The sequence below is a fragment of the Nicotiana sylvestris genome, chromosome 2, assembly GCF_000393655.2.
Source record: "Nicotiana sylvestris chromosome 2, ASM39365v2, whole genome shotgun sequence".
Classification (NCBI taxonomy): Eukaryota; Viridiplantae; Streptophyta; class Magnoliopsida; order Solanales; family Solanaceae; genus Nicotiana; species Nicotiana sylvestris.
In genome coordinates this window covers 34,166,508-34,186,405 of record NC_091058.1, presented here as the reverse complement: position 1 = coordinate 34,186,405, position 19,898 = coordinate 34,166,508, and the positions used below count along the sequence as shown (strand labels likewise).

The following is a 19,898-nucleotide window of genomic DNA, read 5'->3' as shown; positions in this document are numbered from 1 at the left end:
ATGTACAATTGATAAACCGAATACCGAAATTCTTAAATACCGAACCGAAATAGGGAATGCCTACCCCTAGTTTCAAGTGATGCATGCTACAGACACTGAGGCAGCAGAGCTGGCTGCGTACCAGCTGAAGGATGTTGCCAACACGTGGTATGAAACATGGGAAGAGTCCCGGGGGGAGGATGCAAATCCTGTGACTTGGAAAGATTTTGCAGATGCGTTCCTCGAGCACTTTCTACCCATTGAGGTCTTGGAAGCTAAGGATTTGGAGTTTGAAAGACTTAGACAGAATGATATGAGTATGAATGAGTACTACCTCAAGTTCGTCTCTCTGGCCAAGTATGCTCCGGAAATGGTACGTGATATGAGGGCCAAAGTTAGGCGGTTTGTGTTGGGGCTTTCAGATGATTTGTTTGCTGATGCTAATATAGCTGCTCAGAATAATGACATGACCATCACTAAGATGGTTGCCTTTGTTCAAGGGAACGAAGACAGGTTGGAGGAAGAAGAGCGGCTATGAGAGAGAAGGAGAGGGAATTCAGTAAGAGAGCTAAGTCTGCAGGAAATTTCAACCATGGGGGATCTCAAGCAAGAGGCAATCGCCAGTTTTTCAAGAAATCAAAATCAGGACATGCTCCATCTTCAGCTAGTGCACCGGTTTCGAGGTCGAAGTTTAACAAGAAAAATCAGAATTTTAGAACAGCAGACTTGCAGTCACAGGCTAGTGTGGGCTACAAAGTCCCTGGTTACCCTATTTGCAATACGTGTGGTAAGAGGCACCCGGGGTTGTGTCGTTTGGGCACAAATGGTTGCTTTGGGTGCGGTCAGCAGGGCCACTTCTTGAGGGATTGTCCATCGGCAAAACAGAACAATGGAGGCAACGCAGCTCAGTCCACTAATTCAGCAGCCCATCATAACTCTCAGGCCCAGTAAGGGCGCGGTGCAACAAAGTCTAATAATGCAGGCGGTGGTCGAAACCGCTTGTATGCACTGGCAGACCGTCAGGATACAGAGGCTCGTGAGATGTTGTCACAGGTATGCTAACAATATTCACTTTTGATGCCTATGCTCTTATAGATCCGGGATCCACCCTATCTTATGTAACCCCATATATTGCAAAGAAATTTGGGATAGAACCAGAAAAGTTGTGTGAACCCTTTGAAGTGTCCACTCCAGTTGGAGAATCAGTTATAGCAAGGTATATCTATAAGGGATGTCCAGTTAAAGTGCATCATCGTCTTATTGTAGCAGACTTAGTAGAATTGGAGACGTTAGATTTCGATGTGATCATGAGAATGGATTGGTTAGAGTCATGTTATGCCAAAGTGGGTTGTAGAACCAAAATAGTAAGTTTTGAATTTTCCGGTGAACCAGTCTTAGAATGGAAGGGTGATGCAGTAGCACCTAGGGGTAGGTTTATTTCCTATCTTAAAGCCAGAAAGATGATCTCCAAGGGATATATCTATCACCTGGTTCGAGTTAAGGATTCAGATGCTCAGATCCCCACTCTCCAGTAGGTACCCATTGTAAATGAGTTTCCAGAAGTGTTTCCCGAAGATCTCCCTAGAATTCCTCCCGATAGAGAGATTGACTTTGGAATTGATCTACTTCCAGGCACTAAGCCAATATCTATTCCGCCTTACAGAATGGCTCCAGCAGAGTTGAAAGAGTTAAAAGTCCAGTTGAAAGACCTTCTAGATAAGGGATTTATAAGGCCAAGTGTCTCACCTTGGGGCGCACCGGTCTTGTTTGTCCGAAAGAAGGATGGTCGTTGCGCACGTGCATTGACTATCGTCAATTGAATAAATTCACCATCAAGAACAAGTACCCTCTTCCCAGAATAGATGATTTATTTGATCAACTTCAGGGTGCCCAGTGTTATTCTAAGATTGACCTCAGATCGGGATACCATCAGTTGAAGGTTAAGGAAGTTGATATTCCAAAAACAGCTTTTAGGACTCGATATGGGCATTTTGAATTTTTAGTAATGTCATTCGGTTTAACGAATGCACCAGCAGCTTTCATGGACCTTATGAATAGGGTCTTCAAGCCTTATCTTGATTTGTTTGTTATCGTGTTTATTGATGACATCTTGATTTATTCCCGTAGCGAGACTGACCATGTCGAACATCTCAGAATTGTGTTGCAGACACTGCGGGATCACAAGCTATATGGCAAATTTTCTAAGTGTGAATTCTGGTAAAAATCAGTAGCGTTTTTGGGCCATATCATCTCAGGGGAAGGCGTGAGGGTGGACTCTCAGAAAATAGAGGTAGTGAAGAATTGGCCTAGACCCACCTTAGTATCCGATATAAGAAGTTTCTTGGGCCTAGCAGGATATTATAGGCATTTCGTAGAGGGATTTTCTTCTATCTCGTCCCCTTTGACTAGATTAACTCAGAAGAAAGTCAAGTTTCAATGGTCGTACACGTGCGAGAAAAGTTTTGAGGAGTTAAAGAAGAGATTGACTTCAGCTCCAGTCCTGACACTACCAGAAGGAACCGAAGGGTTCGTTGTTTATTGTGATGCTTCAGGGGTTGGTCTTGGGTGTGTATTAATGCAGCACGGTAAAGTCATAGCCTACGCGTCGAGACAGCTCAAGGCTCACGAGAAGAATTATCCGACTCATGACCTTGAATTAGCAGCTGTGGTGTTCACGCTTAAGATCTGACGCCATTATTTGTATGGGGTACATGTTCACATTTTTACAGATCACAAGATTCTCCAATACATCTTCAAGCAAAGAGAGTTAAATCTACGTCAGAGAAGGTGGCTCGAATTACTTAAGGATTACGATGTTGATATCCTCTATCATCCTGGGAAAGCAAATGTTGTAGTCGATGCTCTCAGTCGGCGTTCTATGGGTAGTGTAGCTCACATTGAGGCAGACCAGCGAACTATGATGAAGGAAGTCCACCGCTTAGCAAATTTAGGAGTTCGACTTTTGGACTCCGAAGATGGTAGCGTTGTTCTCCAGAACAGGGCTGAATCCTCTTTAGTAGCCGAAGTAAAAGAAAAACAGTTCAGTGATCCCTATTTATTGCAGCTGAAGGAAGGAATTCACAAACACAAGACTATGGTTTTTGAACAAGGGGGAGATGATGGCACCTTGAGATACAGAGGCAGACTATGCGTTCCAGACGTAAATGGGCTCAGAGAGCGGATTATGTCAGAAGCCCACAATTCCAAGTATTCTATTCACCCAGGTTCCACAAAGATGTATCATGATCTTAAGGAGGTTTATTGGTGGAATGATATGAAAAAGAATATAGCAGATTTCGTGGCTAAGTGTCCAAATTGCCAGCAGGTGAAAGTCGAACACCAGAGACCTGGCAGTTTAACTCAGAATATAGAAATTCCCATTTGGAAATGGGAGATGATAAACATGAACTTCATAACAGGTCTACCTCGCTCGTTCCCGAAGCATGATTCGATTTGGGTGATTGTAGACCGACTTACCAAGTCAGCTCACTTCTTGCCGGTGAAGACTACAGATTCGGCTGAGGATTATGCCAAGTTATATATCAAAGAAATTGTCCGATTGCATGGGACTCCTTTGTCCATTATCTCAGATCGTGGTGCTCAGTTCACAACAAACTTTTGGAAATCCTTTCAGAAGGGATTGGGCACAAGGGTGAACCTCAGCACCGCTTTTCATCCTCAGACAGATGGCCAGGCGGAACACACCATTCAGACTCTTGAGGATATGTTGAGGGCATGTGTTATTGATTTTAAAGGTAATTGGGACAATCATCTACCTCTTATTGAGTTTGCTTATAATAACAGTTATCACTCTAGTATTAAGATGGCACCGTACAGAGCTCTGTATGGGCGAAGGTGTAGATCACCAATTGGTTGGTTCGAAGTCGGAGAAGCGGAGTTGTTAGGACCCGATTTGGTCTATCAGGCCATGGAGAAAGTCAATTTGATACAAAGGCATTTGAAGACGGCTCAAAGTCACCAAAAGTCCTATTCGGACGTACGACGTAGAGACTTAGAGTTCCAAGTTGATGATTGGGTGTTTCTGATGGTATCGCCCATGAAAGGCGTTATGAGATTTGGGAAGAAGGGGAAACTTAGCCCCCGCTATATTGGTCCATATAGAATCCTGCGAAGGATCGGACATGTGGCTTATGAGTTAGAATTGCCACAAGAACTAGCTGCTGTACACCCAGTGTTTCATGTGTCCATGTTGAAGAAAGTCATGGGAGACCCGTCACTTGTGGTTCCTACGGAGATTATAGGGGTTAAAGACAACCTGTCTTATGAGGAAATTCCAGTGGCTATTCTTGATCGACAAATCCGCAAGCTCAGAACTAAGGAAATTGCTTCAGTAAAAGTGCTTTGGAGAAATCAAAAGGTTGAAGAGGCTACATGGGAAGCCGAGGAAGACATGAAGTCCAGATATCCCCATCTCTTTGAAGAGCAAAAGGAAAATGTGGAAGGTAATTAACCTTTCCATTCAGGTCTTATATTATAATCTCTATGTCCTACAATATTTACTTAGCTTAGTATTTAGTGATCACGTGCTCGTTCAATTTGATATACATGTATTCATAATATTTTAGTATTCTCATATCTCCATAACACCCATTTAATGACCATAGATAGACGTAGTTGCAGCCAGGACCATCATTCGAGGACGAATGATCCCAAGGGGGAGATAATGTAACACCCCGTAATTTGAATCGGTTGTGGATACATTAAACGAGTATTAGCGTGATGGTAATTGAGTGGTTATGATAATAAGTGTACGAGGCATATTATAGGTGATTTGGGGTCTAAGGAGAGGCTTAAGTCCAAGTCAAGTTGAAAATTTTCATTATAGCTGAAAATTTGCAAATGAGTATGCATAAGACCTCACTTTGGGCGAGCATATCCACCTGGATACAATGAGTAGTGTGATTCACAACCTATAAAATTAAAGCCCTTTGAGTCTAGTTTCTAACTCAACAAACCGTTTATCATTTGGAGGTATATACATAAAGTTATGACCATTTTACTGGGAAGGTGTCACTAGCGCGAACATGAGCGCGAAGTCGCGCATTTTTATTGAGTATTTTGCCTCCCGCGTGCGAGCTCGCGCGTCTGGAAGGTTTTAAATATCTAAAGACTGGAAATAAGAGAAATTCAGTCATTTCTCAAGCTTAGGGCTTCCTCTACACCCCCAACTCGACCAAGACATCCAATTGCACACCTAAGGTGAGTTTTTAAGTGTGTTGTCATGGTGATTTCACTTCTCAATCACTAGTTACAACATGATTTTGATTGAGTTTCATAGGATTTCTTCAAAATCTGAAGAACACCCCAAAAGTTGTCTTTCAAGATTTGGTCTACAAGAGGCAATCCTACACCCTTAAACTTACATATATGGTGTTATTATGGAATTATGAGTATGAATCAAATATTACAACTTATGGTATGGTGATTGGAAGTCCAAAATCCCCAATTTAAATGTATGACCATGGTAGGGATTTAAAGGTGATTATTTGATAGGATTTGTTGGTTGGGTGTGAATGGATGGTCATACATATGTTGTTGGAAGTTATAAATTTGTTAGGAATGATGGTGGAATGAATTGTTAGTTAATGGTGATAGTTGGATGAACCAACACTATAGTTATGAGGTGTAAATATCTATGCCTACAAGGTGTTTGATAATATGCCTAAATGGCATAAGTTATGGAATTTATTACTAATATTGGGTTCCATTAGATGTTGTTGTTGTAGATTGAAGGTTCTTAGTAGTGTGGATCATTGTAGTATCACTAAGGGGCAAATTGAGGTATGTAAGGCTAACTCTTTACGTTTGGGAATATCTATGATTCTCCCTACGTCCCATTCATCATGAACATTACTAGTTTCCTCAGAAAGTAATTATGCCTTGGTTCCATGAATAGAAGTAGAACTTATATTCTCTAGATGACATAGTTTCATAATCATTCGATATTCTATGAGTTTCAGTTATGACAAATCAACTTATTATGAATACTCATCTCAGTTTAATCCTATTCACTATACCAGTATCATGTAAGTCGGTATGGCTCATTATTTCAGTATCACATATTACAGTATGATTCTCAGTTCCTGATTTAAATTCCTGAATGTTGAACACCTGCATTTGGGTCTGAGGCCGCAGTTTATGCTTTATGCATTTTGGACCTGAGGTCGCAGTTATGTATACGTATACTTAGGCCCGAGGCCGCAGTTGTGCACATATATATATATATATATATATACATATTGGGTCTGAGGCCGCAGTTTTAATATTCAGTTAAACAGGTTGTTCATCATTCAGAATAGGGAGTATTCACATCCTTACTTCCTTGTTCAGTTATCAGTTTATCAGCTATCAGTTCAGTTTCGGTGTTGACAGTTTTTTTGTTCAGCTATTTTACATACCAGTACAATTCAAATGTACTGACGTCCCTTTTTTTCCGGGGCCTGCATCTCGCGATACAGGTAACGATTTTCAGGTTGACGATACTGCTTGCTAGGACATCTCGTATCAGCTATTGGTGAGCCCCAGTCTTTCGGGGCCTTGTCTCTCTTTTGTTTTAGTCATTATAGTATTTTAGTTAATTAGGTATACTGGGGACCTTGTTCCGGTAAACAGTTAGCATTTTCAGTATTCTTAGAGGCTTCACAGACTATAACCCAGTCAGTCAGATATTAGTAGGTTTTCATGTATTAGCCTTGTCGGCTACTTGTTTATGCTTGCAGACCTTTCAGTATTTTCCGCATCGATGATATTTCAGTCAGACTCTTTAGTAGATTATCATGTTTTACATTTACCTCTAGCTCATAGTTATACCACATGTTGATCCAGCCATGTAGTTGGTTCGCTCGGTCACATGCAGTCAGGCACCGAGTGTCGTGTTACGTCCAGACCATGGTTCGGGGCGTGACAACTTTGACTAGATTTGGTCGACATATGTGAGCTTAAAATGCATCAATTGTTCATCTTCAGGAACTTCAAATAAGTCTGAAAATTGCTACAACTTCACTATTATTTCTAGCTTTAATTTGCATTTTTCTTGTATTCAATGGTTTGTTTTATGTGAAGAAGTGATGGAGGGCACTGAAAAGAGTTTCTCGGAGGTTCACAATGGGATCGGCACCGGAGGATGTACCAGTTGCCGTCGGAATGAAGCTCACCATTGGGGGTGGATGCTTTGATTGTGTTAATAGTTTTGTTGCAATACCAGTATACTTTTCTTGATATGTGGTTCTTATAGTTCTCAATTATTACAAGAGGAGAAGGATGTTCAAGTTGTATATATGTAACTACTGATTGTAATTCAACTTCCCTAAAGAAATTAGAAGCAGAAACATATTTTCGTTTGCATCAGATCAAGATTTCAGTGTACTAAAGTAATTTTCATGTATGAACAATTCACAGTGGGTTCGGGTATGGATCTGGTGGTTTCAGACATTAGAGGAAAAATGATTTGGGTATTTAAGATCGTGCCACGTGTCTACCAAAAAGGGTCCGTTAGATGTTGGGGCAGAAATATTAAAACGGACCTTTTTCCGTTTAGCCTTTTTCCGTTGAATTAATGATATGTTCCTTTCATTTGACCCCTAAGATACATGAATATGAAAATTAATAATACTATTATTGAAACGGTCACTTTATTTCAGAAACTAGTATTAGTACTCGCGCGATACACAGACATAAATTATGTCAAATCGTGATGTAGATTGTTTGAATCATCTGCAAATAACCTTAAAATATTAGATAAAAATTAAATAATCATTAGGGCGACATGGGAACTGGCATCGATGGCACCTTGATCGGCTGGTCGAACGTCTCTGCGGACGCTACTCTCGAGGTCGACGCCCAGATTTGCATTTAGGGCGACATGGGAACTGGCATCGATGGGATTTGCAACCGGCACTCCCTCAAGGCCAGCCTAAGGTACTTCAATCCTTGGGGCGGCTATATTGTCGTTTTCCCCATGAAAACCATAGCCATTGTCGGCGTATGTGGATATTGTTTGAGAGTTCAACATGATGATCCTGAAATTAAAAACAATTACGAGAACAAGCTAAAGCAGTTTGTGTTATAAGAATTAGTACTAGGTAATCACTACTATCCTTAACCCCACGGTGGGCGCCAAACTGTTTACCCTTAAAATCGAGTAACAATTATACTTATAAGTGGTTTTAAGGATATGTGATTTCACCTAGCACAAATTGATAAATATGATTGTTAATGCTAGAAATTGACAGTAAAATAAAGCAAACCAGTATAAAATGCAACTTTACCCTCGAGCTAGATCGCCCTCGAACCGGCTGCGAATATAGTTAATAACTGAACTGAAGGGCAAAAGAGCTTAAAAGAGAAAAGATATGCGAGAATTAGATGATTACAAATGATTAGAGCTCCCCTTTATATAGTAGAAGAATTCTACTTATGGTACAATTTAAATACAAAAGGGAATATCATGATTGGATAAATAACCGTTCTTGATTTGAGTCGTGCCGAGATTTCCACCATGATCCTTGACCGGTCATGGATATCTCGGCTTTCTGTTAGTGGGCTATCTTCGGTCTCGCTCGATGTCTATCTTGTTTGGTCTCGATCCTTACTGGTCCCGATCTCGATCGGTACTTCAAATCCCAAGCTTGGTACCACACCTTCATGTCTCGGTCTGATATAACATGGGGCAATCCCCGACCCACCATTTTGGTCTCGGTTAATCAACATAATCGCGATTATTACTCTTAGTTCACTTATGAGTTTGTAAAATTTGCTCTATACTTTCAACAGTATATCATGATTTTGAAAAATATTTTTGCATGCTTGGAGCACATGATCAATATTGTTAAGGTTAGAAGCGTTCGTGTTGTTGATCGACCGTGTACGGAAGTTTTGCAACTTAATCGTACGGTATCTACCTTAATTGTATCATATTGCCGAGCTATTTTTCGTTTGATATTTCTCTTTTCATTCTTCTTTTTCTTATGCTTATGGATATCTTCTCGCTTGATATGTAAAGTCAAATTCTATATTGTATTCGCACTTTTTTCTTTCTTTTTTAATTTTTGATAAGTTTAGCATTTATACAGTTATCCTTCTTTTGTTTTTTCCCTTCACTTTGTTACAATCACTCTATAACTATAAGGGAAGCACATCTAAGAAGAGCACGATTGATTATACGTGTTAAAATAGAGACGTAGATGGACTCTGTTGGGAATAAACCCCTTACCAAAATAATATTCACGGTAATAAAGCGGAATAATAATGTAGCACCGAGATACGGTAATTAACAAGAATAAAAGAGTAACAATGACACCAAGATTTTTACGTGGAAAACCCTTCTGAATAAGGGGAAAAAACCACGACCCCGAGAGGAGCAACTGATATCACTATAGTAAGGAATTTTACACTTTGTAGGTCGGAGGTAAATACTCCAAAGACCACTACAACACTCAAAAGAAATAACCCTCTTTTGATATTCCCACCTCACTACAATATCGCTCACTCTCTATTTTCCTCACAGACTATTTTCTTATACCTTGTCTGTGAAACCTCACTCTTTCTTTCTCTCTTTGTTGGTGTGTAGAAATGAGAGTTGAAGCTCTCCTTTTATAGCCAAAGCTTCACCCTCTAAAGCCTACAATATTTGACAATTTACACACACTTTTCACAATTCAACAAAGTTGGCTACCAAACCAAAGAAATTCAACAAGGTTGGCTACCAACCAAACCAAGTCAACAAGGTTGGCTACCAAACCAAAGAAAACTCTTATTAGGCACATGCCTAATACTTCTTCAATGAGATGGACATCATCAATCTCCCCCTCCAGTCTCATTCATCTAGAGGAGGTAGCACTGTCTTCTAGTTTGAGTGCATGCCGACAAGTTCTTTGCATAGCTCGAACTTGTTCCTTGGTACCACCTTGGTCAGCATATCTGCGGGATTCTCACTTGTAGAAATCTTCAAGACTTTTAGAGATTCATCATCTACCATTTCTCGAATCCAATGATATCTCACATCAATGTGTTTGGTCCTTGCATGGTACATAGAGTTCTTGCTAAGGTCTATTGCACTTTGACTGTCACAATAGACGACATACTCCTTCTGATGCAATCCAAGCTCTTGAAGGAATCGCTTGAGCCATATCATCTCCTTGCCAGTTTCTGTAGCGGCAATGTACTCTGCTTCAGTTGTTGAAAGTGCAACGCACTTCTGCAACTTAGACTGCCATGATATAGCTCCCCCTGAAAATGTAAATAAATATCCAGTAGTAGATTTTCTGTTGTCAATGTCACCTGCCATATCAGCATCTGTATAGCCCTTCAAGATTGGATCAGATCCTCCAAAGCACAAACAATCTCCCGTGGTACCTCTCAGGTACCTGAGTATCCACTTGACTGCTTCCCAATGTTCCTTTCCAGGATTTTCAAGAAACCTGCTGACAACACCAACTGCGTGAGCAATATCTGGTCTAGTACATACCATTGCATACATCAAGCTTCCGACTGCTGAAGCATAAGGAACTTTAGCCATGTTCCCTTTCTCCTCCACTGTTGTAGGACACATCTTCTTACTCAACTTTAGATGACCAGCAAGAGGTGTGCTGACTGGCTTAGCATTCTTCATGTTGAAGCGTTCTAGTACACGTTCAATGTACTTCTCCTGAGATAGCCACAACTTTCTACTTGTTCTCTCTCGAACTATCTTCATCCCTAGAATTTGTTGTGCTGGGCCCAAGTCCTTCATATCAAATGACTTGGACAGATCTCCTTTCAACTTTGCTATCAACCCCTTGTCTTTTCCTACAATTAACATGTCATCCACATACAACAACAATATAATAAAGTTATTCTCAGAAAATCTTTTGAAGTATACACATGGATCAGAATAGGTCTTTAGGTATGTTTGACTTTTCATGAATGAATCAAACTTCATGTACCACTGCCTTGGTGCCTGCTTCAATCCATAAAGACTCTTATTCAATTTGCACACCATGTGTTTCTTTCCAGCTACTTCAAATCCTTCTGGTTGCTCCATATAAATCTCCTCTTCCAAATCTCCATGAAGAAATGCAGTTTTCACATCCAACTGCTCCACTTCAAGATCTAGGCTAGCTGCTAAGCTCAAAATTGTTCGAATAGAAGTCATTTTAACAACGGGGGAGAAAATTTCGTCAAAATCAATACCTTTCTTCTGTTCGAAGCCTTTAACCACCAATCGAGCTTTGTATCTGACCAGCTTGCCATCTCCATCTTTCTTGAGTTTAAAGACCCATTTGCATTTGAGTGGTCTTTTACCCTTTGGAAGTTCAACCAGCTTGTATGTGCCATTTTTCTGGAGAGATTCCATCTCTTCTTGCATAGCTTTCATCCACTGGTTCTTTTCTGGATGGGACAACACCTCCTTAAGACTTTCTGGCTCCCCCTCATCACTGATGAGGACATACTCTGTGGAAGGGTACCTGCGTGACTCTACCCTTGGCCTCTCTGATCTCCTCAGAGGTTGAGGTTGTTCTTCTCCCTGAGTGGGGTGCTCCACTTCCTCGACACCTTCATCAAGTTGCTCCCCCTGCTCAATAACCTCACCAGGTTGCTCCCCCTGCTCGGCAACCTCGTCGGTCGTACTTTCTGCACTTGTGGGATTGTTAGAAGTAGAAGGAATAGTAACAAAGTTAGGAATTATACCATTCTTCGCCTTTTCTGACATATCAGCAGCAGTTCCAACTTCACTTTCTCGGAAGACTACATCTCTACTTCTGATGACCTTCTTCTTTACAGGATCCCACAGTCTGTACCCGAACTCTTCATCTCCATATCCGATAAATATGCAGGGAATAGATTTATCATCCAGCTTTGTTCTCTGCTCTTTTGGTACATGTGCAAAAGCTCTGCAACCGAACACCTTCAGATGCGAGTAGGACACCTCCTTGTTGGTCCAGACTCTCTCTGGGATTTCAAACGCCAACGGAACTGATGGACTCCTATTGATCAGGTAACAGGCTGTCTGAACTGCTTCACCCCAGAATGACTTAGGCAGTTTAGCCATTCTGAGCATGCTTCTCACCTTCTCCACAATGGTGCGGTTCATCCTCTCGGCTACGCCATTGTGCTGTGGGGTTCCAGGAACTGTCTTTTCATGTCTGATCCCATGACTTGAACAATACTCTTCAAATTCCCTTGAAGTGTACTCACCTCCATTGTCACTTCGGAGACGCTTTAGCTTTCGACCCGTCTCCCTTTCTACTAGAGCATGAAACTTCTGGAAAACTTGAAACACCTGATCTTTGGTTTTCAAAATATAAACCCATAATTTTCGTGAAGCATCATCAATAAAAGTAACAAAATATTTGTTACCGCCCATTGATTCAATTTCCATTGGGCCGCAAACATCAGAATATACTAAATCAAGTATATTCAATTTTCTTTCAGACGATGTCTGAAATGAGACTCTATGCTGCTTACCAAATAAACAGTAGTCACAAGGTTTTACAGTTGTACCTTTGGCATAAGAAATGAGTGATTTCTTGGCAAGAATCTGCAATCCCTTCTCGCTCATATGACCCATTCTTTTGTGCCATAAATCTACAGAAATCTCATCTTGTGCTGCGTTCAATTCACCTTGGCATATTTCTGCATTTGTCCAGTACAACGTGCCACGAGCAACTCCCTTTGCAATCACCAATGATCCCTTAGTGAGTCTCCACTTTTGATTTGCAAAATAGCTCTCGTATCCATCTCGGTCTAAAGCAATTCCCGAGATCAAGTTCATCCGTAAATCAGGTACATGCCGCACATCCTTTAGAACCAATGTGCATCCGACATTTGTCTTGATACAAATGTCACCAATCCCCGCAATCTTTGAGTAACTTGTGTTACCCATTTTCACTGTGCCGAAATCACCTGCTACATATCTGCAAAAAAGGTCTCTTACCGGTGTGGCATGGTGAGATGCCGCTGTGTCAACCACCCATTCCGACTCTGAACCTGACAGGTGCATGCATTCCTCTTCCTCATTTATAAAGAGGACAACATTATCATTATTTTGCACCATGGCGGCTGTGTTGTCGTCATTCTTCTGGCCACTGGTTTCACCTTTGCCCTTCCTTGGATTTGGGCAATCTCTTTTGAAGTGACCTGGTTGATTACAGTTGTAGCAATTTCTGACTCTTGATTTGGATCGGTTCTTTGACTTCCCACGAGCTCCGGATCTACCATAGTTGTTCGAACTCCTTTGATAACTCCTGCCTCTACCTTCTGTGATGAGAGCCTGTCCTTGATTTTCAGGCTTCTTTCTCATCTTCTCATTGAGTAGAAGAGCCGATGTGACATCTTTCAACTCAATAGTAGTCTTACCGTGCAGGATGGTTGTTGCCAAGTTATCGTACGAAGATGGCAACGAGTTCAATAGCAAGATGGCTTTATCTTCTTCCTCGATTTTCACTCCGAGGTTGGCAAGCTGTGTGATTAGTCCGTTAAACACATTTAAATGTGACAAAAAATTCGTACCTTCACTCATGTGTAGGGCGTATAACTGCTTCTTCAGGTACAATTTATTTGTCAGCGTTTTGGACATGTATAGGCTTTCCAACCTTGTCCAAATTCCTCGTGCAGTGTCTTCATCAATGATGTTATTTACCACATCATCTGATAAGTGCAACCTAATTGCACTAGCAGCTCTTTCATCCAAGTCAGCCCAATCCTCAGCTTTCATGGTATCAGGCTTTTTGGAATCAACATCTAGAACCTTGTGTAATCCTTGTTGGATGAGCAGATCTCTCATCCTTCTTTGCCATGTTGAGAAACCGTTATCTCCATTGAATTTTGCTACCTCGTACTTTACTCCGGACATTTTTATTTTTCACCAAGTATAGTACTACCGACAGTGAATAGTATTTCAGTGAACGAGCAGAACCTGTGCTCTGATACCAGTTGTTGGGAATAAACCCCTTACCAAAATAATATTCACGGTAATAAAGCGGAATAATAATGTAGCACCGAGATACGGTAATTAACAAGAATAAAAGAGTAACAATGACACCAAGATTTTTACGTGGAAAACCCTTCTGAATAAGGGGAAAAAACCACGACCCCGAGAGGAGCAACTGATATCACTATAGTAAGGAATTTTACACTTTGTAGGTCGGAGGTAAATACTCCAAAGACCACTACAACACTCAAAAGAAATAACCCTCTTTTGATATTCCCACCTCACTACAATATCGCTCACTCTCTATTTTCCTCACAGACTATTTTCTTATACCTTGTCTGTGAAACCTCACTCTTTCTTTCTCTCTTTGTTGGTGTGTAGAAATGAGAGTTGAAGCTCTCCTTTTATAGCCAAAGCTTCACCCTCTAAAGCCTACAATATTTGACAATTTACACACACTTTTCACAATTCAACAAAGTTGGCTACCAAACCAAAGAAATTCAACAAGGTTGGCTACCAACCAAACCAAGTCAACAAGGTTGGCTACCAAACCAAAGAAAACTCTTATTAGGCACATGCCTAATACTTCTTCAATGAGATGGACATCATCAGACTCAGCCTAGCTGGGAATTTGTCCAGGTTAGTTACTAGGTTGATATCTACTTTAAATGCATTACCTATTTACCTGCTCCTTTTTCTTTTATGTTTGGACGATTGAATGGTTCAAGGAGCCACTCTTAATGAAAGAGATTTTTTTTGGTTTCCACCCAGTGTCCGGTACCTGTATTGGAGCCCGACTATATCCGGATTCGCGCCGGGGAAGGCCCCATTCGGGGGGTAGTGCTCCCTACCAATGATTTTTCCAGACCTAGGGCTCGAACTCAAGAACTCTGGTTAAGGAAGGGGCAGCCACATCTACGACACCACATCACTTGATAGTAATGAAAGAGATATTACAAGTGCACAAGCATCATCTAATGAAAGTCTGAGAGTAATTACGACTATGTACTTTAAGCATTAGATATTAAATAGGGGTGGGCGTTGGTGCAGTTCGGATTGGATATGAAAATTTTGGTTTGAATTTTCGATTTTCGGATTAAAGAAATGACAATCCAAATCCAAATAAAATAAGCTCAAATTAGATTGGAGTTTTTATGTTCGATTTCGGATTAATCGGCTTGAATATTTTGAATTTTTGGTTTTGAGCTTATAAATTGAGATATTTTTTCTTTTTACAAAAATAAATATTCAAATGAAGTACTCATATTAAATTGCCTGAAAAGTTCTTAATTCTTACCGCAATCATCCAAATAAAGTATTCAAGTAATGAAATTATTATCAAGAAAATGCAATAGAGACATTAATACGGCCGATAAGAAGTAGCAATAGTAAAATCATGTCCAAATAGAAAGTGTTCTGATAGTAACTTAGTAATTAATATTGAATATACGAAATAATATCTAATGGGTAGGGTATTATATTGAAATTATTACTATTGATATGTGGATAGTGGACTAATTGTAAAGTATAAAAATTTCGAATTTTTGGATATATATATGGATAGTGGACTAATTGTAAAGTATAAAAATTTCGGATTTTCGGATATTCAAAAATCCGAAGCATCAAATCCAATATCCAATCCGAAATCTAAAAATTTTAAATATTAAAAAATCCAATCCGTAATCCGAAAATCCAAACTAAAAATTGAAAATAAATCGAATTTCTGTTTGAATTTCGGGTTTGCCCAAACTATGTCCACCCCTAATATCCAAAGCTTTAAGCTAAGTGTCGATTATACAAGCAGACGGTGTTAGAAGAAGATCATATATTCTATTTTAACACTCTTTATGGTATGATAACAAGAACCACATCACATGCATTATTAATGTAGTTCGCCGCTAACAAACCTAGCAGATATATTTCATGTGGGGTAGAATTCTAATATAATCACCATTAGTATTTTAAATCTACTATAAACTGGCTAAAAATATTTATTGTGTTTATTTCCGAGACTGAACTCATAGGCCGAGTAAAACAGTCAAATATTCATCCACTCTAAATGTGTATGTACAATACAAGAGAAACACAATATGCAATTATATAATATAGATTTTTTACGGACATAAAGCTTATTTCATTCCTGATAGACAGAAAATATCACTAAGAAACTTGACATAAGATAATAACTTAATAATTGAATGGGCAACGTGACACCGTCGTGATATAATAATGCTAAAAATATCTTTTATATAAAGTTATAAGAAGAAATTATTTTTTGCATTATCTTTTAACCAATAGCGAGAGATATATGTGCAACACACGTACATAGAGAATAGTCATTAGAAAAGTATGATTACAATGTCAAGTAACCAAAATAACCATAAAAATAAATTTCAAACTAGAAAAAATAGTCCATTAATATTTCTATCATATTTAGGACTTTAAAATAATTTAGGACATTTAAAATCAATTAGAATGCAAACAACATAACTTGAACATAGGCCATAGTATGTTCTTTCTTCCGTATGCTATATATTCTATTATGTATCCTTACAAGTCTACATGTTTTTAATTTGTTTCTAAGCTATGGAAGGGTATATATATATATAAAAAAATCATGACAACTTACGTGTTGAGTTGCAAAATGTTCCGGGTACAAATGAGTGATGGTGTATTCAAGTTACAGACTCGATAATGTGCCACTAATGAGTGATGGTGTATTCAAGTTACAAACTCGGTAATGTGCCACTGCCTCTCCATTAGAGGCTAATACTTTGATATATGTTGCTTGATATTAAAGAAATTATATTCTGATGGATATTTTATCGAGTTCTATCCTTGTGGCATAATTAGCCTCTATTACACGTGTCCTTATAAGAAGACCTCTAGCAGGTATGTATATTTGGTGTGTGTCATGGGAGATTAGATAGATATAATTATATTTACATATAAAATATCTTTCATGGTGATGAAAATGGAGTTAGAATTGGAGTTTGATTATCACAACCAACCTTAGCTCCATGAAGTATTTAGTATTTCTGTATGTATTTGTGACGTATGCTAGTACTTTGAAAATTGTCTTCAAAGCTTCGAAGATAGAAATTTTAGAATGATATAATAATATTTAATAATAGTAAGAAATAATCAACATCATACAAAAATATTTTAGTAACTACTTATAAGCCAGACACTTAACCTAATCCAAACTTTTTATCCGGATAACTTTCCTAGTAAATAAGATATTTAATCTAATCCAACATTGATTCCCCCATTCCTAGTAAATAAGATATTTAATCTAATCCAACATTGATTCCCATGCTCTGGTTAATTCAAATAATCAAATTTTTTATGTAAAGCACAAAACCACATGTAGATAAAATAAAGGCGTAATACATACGGAGACACCTAAAGTTGGCACGATCTTTCACTTAGACACTTAAACTAGACCTCTTTCCGATTAGACACGTTTCTTAGGCAATTCTCATACCAATTAGACACGTTTTTTGCTGGCTTATTAATTAACCAAGCGCGTGTTCTGCAATCTCCGTCTACGTGGCAAAAGTAACCATTATAAATCGTGCCACATCATTTTATTTGTCCACCTCACTGTCCACCTCAGCTATATAGTGTTATTTCCACTAAAATACAGATAAATAGCCCTAAACAAACATCTAAACATATTACCATTGTTCCTTTTACCTTCGATGAAAACGAAGAAAGGTCCTACCACTGTTAATTTTCTTCTTCTTTTGGTCAATGGTGTTGGAATCTAGTATTTCCGCTGATTTTTCACCGTATTTACAACGCTTGAAAGTCCAATCTCTCCTTATTTTCTATTGCTACAGCTAGGGCTAAGTAATCTGTAAGTTATTTCTCAAGCTAGGGTTTTTTTGGGGTTTTCCTTTGTGCTGGTCCCTTGTCGTCTTATGTAAGGGAATATTATGGAGGATGACTATATTTTAACTCGCTTTCACCACGGGGGTACATTTATCGAGCAATCTGTCCCACTATACAAAGGGGAATTAGATGCTTTTGTTGTTGCTATCGATAAAGACCATTTTAGTGTTGTCGAGTTGTCTGCTTATGCTAAAGACCTTGGGTATGCAGTTGTCGAAGGGTTTTATTGTCAAAAGGAAAAAGATGGTGATTTTATCAAAGTCTTTTCTGATTTTCAGTTATATGAATTTGTAAAAGATTTAAAACATGGTGATATTTTGGATGTTTATTTGCATCATGGTGTGAGTCAGCCTGAAGTAGTCGAAGAAAATGTTGGTCTTTTATGTGGGGCAGAAGTAGGTGGGGGTGGTAATGACCAATTTAAAGCTAGGGCAACACCTGGGAGTAATACAAATACTGAAGAACCTATTGAGCCGCCTACTGAACCAACTCACAATGCTGCTGAACCACCTATTGAGCCTCCTATTGAACCAACTTTGAATGATGTTGAACCAACTCACAATTCTTCTGAACCAACTGTAAATGTTGTTGATGGAGATGAACCACCAGACCATAATGTTAATGAAGATGGAGTGCAATCAGATGTTGAGAGTAGGATGTGTGCCAGGCATATATGGTCTAATTGGCATAAGAAATGAAAAGGAGAGGAAAGGAGAAAACAGTTTTGGAGGTGCTCTAAATCTAGTTATGAAGTTAAGTTTAAAGAGGAGCTTGAGAAAATGGACAAACTTGGTAAGAATATTTGTAGGGATTTGTTATATTATCCAAAAAGTCATGTTAGAGCTTATTTTGAAGTGCATTCCAAGTGTGATGTTGTTGAAAATAATATGTGTGAGACCTTTAATTCATGGATTTTAACTTCTAGGCATAAATCAATTATAATTATGTTGGAGGAGATTAGAAGGAAAATAATGACTAGGCAAGTGGATATGTTGAAATTTGCTGATACTTGGATATCTGATATATCACCTATGGCAAGGCTATTGTTAGAGGATAACAAAGACCTTGCTAGAAAATGTACTGTCCTTTGGAATGCTGATGTTGGATTTGAGATTGGAGAAGGGCTGCATAATCATGTAGTTAATCTGACTGATAAGGTTTGCACTTGTAGAGCTTGGCAGTTGAGGGGTATTCCATGTCAACATGTTGTTCTTGCATACTATCACATAAACGAAGAACCTGAACAGGCAGTAGAGCATTGGTATAAGAGGGATACCTTCTTAAAAGCATACAAGTATTTCATCCAGCCTATGACAAATATGAAGATGTGGCCTGAAACCAACAATCCTAAGATAGAGCCTCCCAAACCTAAACTCATGCCTGGTAGACCTCAGAGGAACAGAAGAAAAGGCAAAGATGAACCAAAAAAGAAATATGGAAAGTTGCCAAGTGTGGAGTGAAAATGACATGTTCCAAGTGCCATCAACAAGGACATAACAAAAGATACTGTAAGGTAAATGTTTCTTGTCAAATATTTCCTGTTGCCATCACATGTTTCCTGTTGCCACCACATGTTTCCTATTGTTCATATGAATGTAGTAATCTGTTTCCATCACTGTTATTCACTGATGTTGCTCAATGTTATGTAGGCTGAAAATTGGATGCATTCACAACAAGGTAGCCAAAGCTCACAAGGTGCTAGCCAACCTGATGCAGCTGGAAGCTCAAGCCAACCTACAAACTCTGTGTGCTTTGATACAACAAGGGTTAGAAGGGTTAATGAAGCTAGAAGCTCAAGCCAACCAACACCAAGTTCAACAGATTCGAGCAGGCCTGCTAGAAGAGGATTAAGTAGTCAACTTCCTCCAAAGGGTAAAGCAACTACCAGCCAAAAGAGAGAAAGGGGTGCAAGTAAAGAAGATGCTGAAAAAGGAGCACAAAAAAGGTCCAAAAATATTGGATTTGGCATCTACACAGCTGCAAGTGGAACTCAAATATTAAAGGTATATAATCATACATATTTCATCTATAATATGACTTACAAATAACTTACTGATTGTGGTTCATTATTTGGCAAACTGCAGCCCGGAAC

The 19,898-nt window shown here is 39.1% G+C and overlaps 2 protein-coding genes across 2 annotated transcripts; both read left to right on the top strand.

The window, feature by feature from the left end:
* Positions 1-3,073: 3,073 nt before the first annotated feature.
* Positions 3,074-18,504, top strand: LOC138884174 (uncharacterized). Its single transcript, XM_070165164.1, has 4 exons — positions 3,074-3,310; positions 3,662-4,123; positions 4,196-4,442; positions 17,843-18,504. The coding sequence occupies exons 1-4, from the start codon at positions 3,074-3,076 to the stop codon at positions 18,502-18,504; spliced, it is 1,608 nt and encodes a 535-aa protein (XP_070021265.1).
* Positions 18,505-18,777: 273 nt separating this feature from the next.
* Positions 18,778-19,266, top strand: LOC104223529 (uncharacterized). The gene has a single exon (XM_070165162.1). The coding sequence runs from the start codon at positions 18,778-18,780 to the stop codon at positions 19,264-19,266; it is 489 nt and encodes a 162-aa protein (XP_070021263.1).
* The last annotated feature ends 632 nt before the right edge of the window (positions 19,267-19,898 follow it).

Excerpts from the sequence above, each read along its gene's own strand:
- LOC138884174 (XM_070165164.1), top strand. The coding sequence starts at position 3,074 with ATGGTTTTTGAACAAGGGGGAGATGATGGCACCTTGAGATACAGAGGC. Across the intron at positions 4,124-4,195 it reads TCCTGCGAAGGATCGGACAT|AAAGTCATGGGAGACCCGTC; the intron begins GTGGCTTATGAG and ends TCCATGTTGAAG. Across the intron at positions 4,443-17,842 it reads GCAAAAGGAAAATGTGGAAG|GGAATATTATGGAGGATGAC; the intron begins GTAATTAACCTT and ends GTCTTATGTAAG.
- LOC104223529 (XM_070165162.1), top strand. The coding sequence starts at position 18,778 with ATGACTAGGCAAGTGGATATGTTGAAATTTGCTGATACTTGGATATCT.